Source organism: Triticum dicoccoides, chromosome 5A, assembly GCF_002162155.2.
Source record: "Triticum dicoccoides isolate Atlit2015 ecotype Zavitan chromosome 5A, WEW_v2.0, whole genome shotgun sequence".
Lineage (NCBI taxonomy): Eukaryota > Viridiplantae > Streptophyta > Magnoliopsida > Poales > Poaceae > Triticum > Triticum dicoccoides.
This window is the reverse complement of record NC_041388.1, coordinates 659,675,093-659,680,662: the sequence shown is the minus strand read 5'-3', so window position 1 is coordinate 659,680,662 and position 5,570 is coordinate 659,675,093. Positions and strand designations below refer to the sequence as shown.

The 5,570-nt window shown below is 47.2% G+C and overlaps 2 protein-coding genes across 2 annotated transcripts; both read right to left on the bottom strand.

The window, feature by feature from the left end:
- Positions 1–915: 915 nt before the first annotated feature.
- LOC119303850 (chaperone protein dnaJ 39-like) lies at positions 916–1,809 on the bottom strand. The gene is made up of 3 exons (XM_037580999.1): positions 1,510–1,809; positions 1,299–1,407; positions 916–1,058 (listed from the first exon to the last, which is right to left on the bottom strand). Exons 1-3 carry the CDS (start codon positions 1,807–1,809, stop codon positions 916–918), a joined length of 552 nt encoding a protein of 183 aa, XP_037436896.1.
- A 435-nt stretch (positions 1,810–2,244) lies between these two features.
- LOC119303847 (extensin-like) lies at positions 2,245–5,329 on the bottom strand. The gene is made up of 4 exons (XM_037580996.1): positions 4,885–5,329; positions 4,030–4,143; positions 3,039–3,547; positions 2,245–2,731 (listed from the first exon to the last, which is right to left on the bottom strand). The coding sequence occupies exons 1-4, from the start codon at positions 5,200–5,202 to the stop codon at positions 2,506–2,508; spliced, it is 1,167 nt and encodes a 388-aa protein (XP_037436893.1). The 5' UTR covers positions 5,203–5,329; the 3' UTR covers positions 2,245–2,505.
- Positions 5,330–5,570: the final 241 nt, after the last annotated feature.

The window sequence follows — 5,570 nt, the reverse complement described above, 5'->3', positions numbered from 1 at the left end:
CACACTTTTGTCACATTGTCGGTCAAGTGGTCAAACTGTATGCCACGTAAGGCGTAATACGAAGCCAAACCGTACGCGGTGACCGTCTCTGTTCACTGATGTAACGTTCATGACCATTATCAAGGTATTCATAAGTCCGGTGACCGATGTCAAGTTTGGGGATGAGTCCAGCGACCGTAGGTGAATTTTACTCCCAACTAGGGTAATGGAGGTCCACTTTCAGTCTCCGCTTTTTGATGATTGGTGACAAAGCCATTGAGTATAGCATGAGATAATTACGAAACAATGCATCAAGAAGAGATGATTGACATACAAATTGAGCTCCCCCTATTTGTGTTTTTTTTTAAGATTTGCTTTAGAAATGCAAATGCACACATCCTTAGAAGTGTGAGAACATCCAAGTATATAACAAACATATCTAAGTGCATTATGTGAGAAGGTAGATAAGCATGGGAGGCGGATTTGTGGTCTATGTGGACATCTACACCTTATATGAAAAAAAATTAGTAATTCAACAAAAAATTAAAAAATCCTGAAAATGTTTTTGAAATAAACTTCACCTTTTATTGTACCCGTGAGAAAAAAAATCCACAAAAAGAAAATATCCCTTTGACTTCTTTTCAAAAAAGACAAAATTTTGGCTAAAATAGTGTGAATAGTGACCTATAATAGCAAATTAATTTTGACTTTTTTGCTGTGAAGTCAACTTTTAATTTTTTTCGTGAAAATTTATATACTGGTGCAAAGGTAAGTCAAGTTTTTTGTCAAAATAGTTCTTACCTATTTTGACTTTTTATTAAAATATTAAAAAAAATCCCATATAGGGTGCATATACAACCAGGAACACAAGTGTATTCTCACATCCTTAAAAGTGTGAGAACATCCAAGTATATATAACAAACATATCTAAGTGCATTATGTGAGAACGTAGATAAGCATGGATATAATTAGAGAGTACGCAAACACTTGTTCCCACAGGCCTTCAGGTTTCCAGTCTAAATCCAGGTCATCATCCGAGTCCTGATATTGATATGCTTCCATGCTTTTAATGATAGCCGCTACAAAATGAGAACCGGAGCGGTGTCAGCGAAATGAACACTTTTCGATCAATCACGCTTGTTTACGTCTGAATAAGTATCTTATTTACTTGCAGATTCAAAGAAAGAAGACTGCGATGGAACCTTAAATCTACAAGTACAGTAGTTTCTTGGCAGAAAACTTCAATGAGATGCCCATCTCAGTGAGTATAACAAAACATGGTTTGTTGGAGCAGAAGAGAAGAGAGGAGATGTCAGTACCGAGCCAATCGAACTCCTCTTCTGCATCGGCGTACTTGGACCGGCCCTCCGAGCTCATCAGCGTGTTGTAGGCGTGCTTGATCCTCAGGAACTTGGCCTGAGCATTCGCCTGCATTGAACCAGGAGGTTGGTCAGCAAAATCTCCATTGGGGTAGCAGTACTGAAGCTAGTTCCATCGCTGAATCCTGCTGCTTGGATGGGAGCACCGCACCTCCTTGTTGACGTCCGGGTGGTACTTGAGCGCGAGGCGCCGGTACGCGCGCTTGATCTCCGCGGGCGACGCCGACGGCGCCACGCCCAGCACCTCGTACGGGGACTCCCTCCTCCGCTCGCCTCCGCCGCCGGCGCCCGCGCGGACCCGCACGCTCGCCCGCCGCGTCCACCGGGGGTACACGGAGCCGGAGCGGAGGAGGGGCAGGAGAGGAGGCGCCGTACTTGGAGCAGACGTGAGCCGGCGCGAGGGAGGGTGGAGGAGACGCGGGGCGACGGCGGCCTGCGCCGACAGCGCCATTTCCAATGGGGTTGCGGGGCTCGCGTCGGGCGCGTCCTCCGCCGTTGAGATCGACCGGCGCAGAGGATCCAACGGCCGCGCTACATTGGTGATCGTTGTGCCAAAAGACTACGACAAACTAGCTGCAACACACCGCGGTTCAGACTATGAACGTCTTCCAAATTCATCATTGGACAACTACTCGACTTATTTGAGATACAACAAAAATCCTATTTTAAATATGCAGGACTCTCATGTGACTTATCATCATGAACATCAAGATAACAATAATACTTGTAATAATTATGGGTGATTTATCTTGTAATAATTCTGGGTGATTTAGCATCATAATATCTCTGGATTTTTTTTCCAGCAACCTTGAGAGGGAAAACCATCTCTTCAGGGAGTTGGATTACGATTGCTATCTCGATTTGATTAAAAAAAACGGTGAGAATCTTGTACTGGGAACTTCATTTCACTCAGTTGAGCAAAAGGATTATCTTTTGGCTGAACTTTCGATAAGGAGTCAATTTTGTCAAAAAAACACCCACGAACACAATGACCCATCTCAACAACTTGCGCAAAACCAAAGAGCAGCAGCTGAATCCTTCTGTACATCATACCAAACACATCAGCAGAAACGAGAGCGATGCCATCTTTCACCGGTCTGAAATCCCAGTCCCTTGGTCAAGCACACCAGCAAAAAGAACTGAATGGTCACAGGTAAGCTGGTGCAGCTGCGACGCCATGCACCGATGGCACAGCCTGTGTGGTCGCTGGGGCGGGCGGCCAGTTGTCATCATCGGTCGCCGGCGCTGCTCCTTCAGCACTGCGCTGTGGGGTTCCTCCGGCTGCACCCTCGCTGCCTGGAGCGTACCCATGGTGCCTGACGAGCTGCAGGTTCGTCGCGGCTGCTTCATGTGGTGGTGCACCATAGGCAGCTCTGAAACACAAGAACGTACGAGGCAAAAGTACAAACCCATCAATTATTTGTGCATGTAGCCACAAGGAAAAACACATGTATAAATGGGCAGTTCCAACACGCAAAGTATGTATCTATATCCACATTGTCCCTGCAAGTAGTTTCTTTTTGGAACTATCTAGACTAGCTGAACAATGCGGTTTCGAGACATCAACGGGCCGACATTTGACGGATGTATACAGATTGTTTTGTAAAATGATTTCTTCGCATGTAGCAGATATTAGGAAAGAGGAAAGTACTAGGACCAATCGGTGGCTACCATACATACCTCCCAGAAGTAGTTTCCTGGTAATGAGATTTCACAGCATCATATCGATATGGATCATTCCGATTAGCAGCATAGTAGGGATCAGAGGAATAGGCAGGGTCTGTAACATGTTCTGGCACAGGGTGTTGGGCTTGCGCATAGTGATATTGCAAAGGAGGCGCTTGGGCGTAGTGGTAGGTGGCAGGAGGTGGACCATATGCTTGATAACCTGCTTGATACGGATACGCAGTTGGGGTCGCATAGTAAGCAGGTGTTGTGTATTGAGCAGTCACAGGAAGGTGAGAATCTGGGCGTGGGTAAGGTTGATTTGGCACCAGATGAGCAGCTGGAGTAGGAGCAAAAGTGCTTGGGTGATGCACATAAGAAGTTGGCTGTGTTGGGTATGAAGCTGAAGGAGGCAGAAAAGCAGCAGATTGAGCGGGATGCCTGTTGTCAACATAATGCAGGGGTGGTGCCTCTGGCACTGGCAGTGAAGTAACTGGACGGAACAATGCTCTCAGTTTCTCAACCTACAACAGAATTACCAAAAACATTGAAAATTCTGTGCAGGTAAATGCATGATATAGTTCACAGCTAAGGACTGATAAAATTAAGACAGAACAGAAAGATGGGAGGATAAACGCATTGCAAAGATAAGTTCAGTTCTTCAAAGTTAAACCATAGTGAATACAGATTACATAATAATCCCTATCAATCTCGACTTGCTTCTACATGTGTTTACACTTTACACCGTAACAGCAAGTACTGAAGTAAGGGTGGAAACTACTGTTCAAAGTTCAAACTAGGCACAGCAAGATGTGAATTGACTAATTTGATACTTTGCTGTATGCAAAAGACCATACATAAGCGAAAATGAGTGTTCATCTGGCAGACTGCCTGAAGTTAGAACCTCTTTGTACAGGAGTTACAAGCATACAAGAAAGATTCAGCACAGTTCGTTTCACCTCTCCTCAAGTGTACAAAACATAAATAAACACTGGTTCCCACTTACTTGCGTAAAGGTAAGTTCAGGCCAAAATTTCCCACGGGAATAATTCTCTCTTATGGCATTTCTTATGCTACTCTCTGGGATAGGCATGAAATCACCATCAATCACAAATTTGACCTGCACATAGCAGAAGAACACTAAACACTCAGTTTATGAACAATAATAATAATGTGTAGCTAACCTATGAAGTTGATTGCTGGATGTCACTGGAAACTAAAGAGCATAATATGAGCCAAGATGAATCAAATTTCAGAAAATTAAAATAGTCACGACTCCTTTGGGAGATAACGGACTTACAAAATACGTATCATTAATAGCACTGGAAATGAGTTTTCACCATGCGTAAAAGAAAGTGCGGCAAAGTTCATTGCCAAAGCCAGTAGTAAATTACAAAATTAGTTTACGACTGATTAAGAGGGACCGACAGTGGGCGACCCAAAATGCTTGTATGGCTGGAGAATGAAACATTACTGTTCTAACTTGTAACTAATGTATTTCAGGTTCTCCCTGTATGCTACAAGCATCAGTCCTTGAGTTGACTCCCAACTTTTCATCAATCATCGCATCGTAAACTTGTGATAGTGGCTTAATTACTTGGTGAAAAGTGAAAACTCTTCTCTTTCTTTAATATCCTGTCTAAAAAAGGTTGGACCTGGTGATTTGCCACTGAAATGTGGCACCAGGACCCACATTTCAGTGACACATGGAGCCGTAAATCCTCAAGCTCCATTCTTTCTTTAGGGTGGAAAGATTCATACGCGCACAATCAACCATGATTCCCAGCATACTCCACCCACTAATACCAAACTCCAGACCTTATGAGCACGAATCGCCAGGGGACGGGGACGGGGGCGGTACCTGGGCAGGGTAGCGGCCCTGGAAGGCGGCGGGCTCGAGGGCGAGGCCGCCGTCGGAGTCGGCGCGGTAGGGCCCGTAGAGGTGCTTGGCGTGGAAGTCGTAGAGGAAGAGCGCGGCGCCGCGCCTGATCCGGGAGACGGCGTCCAGCCTCCCCCGCGGCAGGCCCAGCACCCTGTACCTGAAGCACTCGGGCCTGGTCTCGCCGCTGCACATGAAGATGTACCCCGCCGGCAGCGGCGAGGCGCCTTCAGGGGGGTCCGCCGCCGGCTGAGGCCCCGGGCTCTTGCGCGGCGGAGGGGGGGAGGCGTCCGTCGCCATGGACGCGGAGCAGGGGAGAGCGGCCTAGGGCTTCGCTCCTGTGCCGATTTTTTCTTTGGTGGAGTTCGTCCGGGGAGGAGGAATGGAGTGGAGCGGAGTGGGATTGGTGAGCGCAGGTGACGGCGAACCAAGTCAAAGTGCTTGACTAGGTTGACGCGTGTCACTCGAGACTCGAGAGGCAGTATTCAGAGTTTCAAAGGATAACTTGGAGGTGTTTCATCCACGAGTGCAAGATAACTTGCTGGAACTCGGCCCCAAGAACTCTTGGCCCCGCGTCGCTCCCCCGCGGGCGACTCGGGCGCCCCAAACCTAGCCGCCAGAACCTACCCCCACCCGCTCCCTCTCCCCCTGCCGCCGCCGGGCAAAGC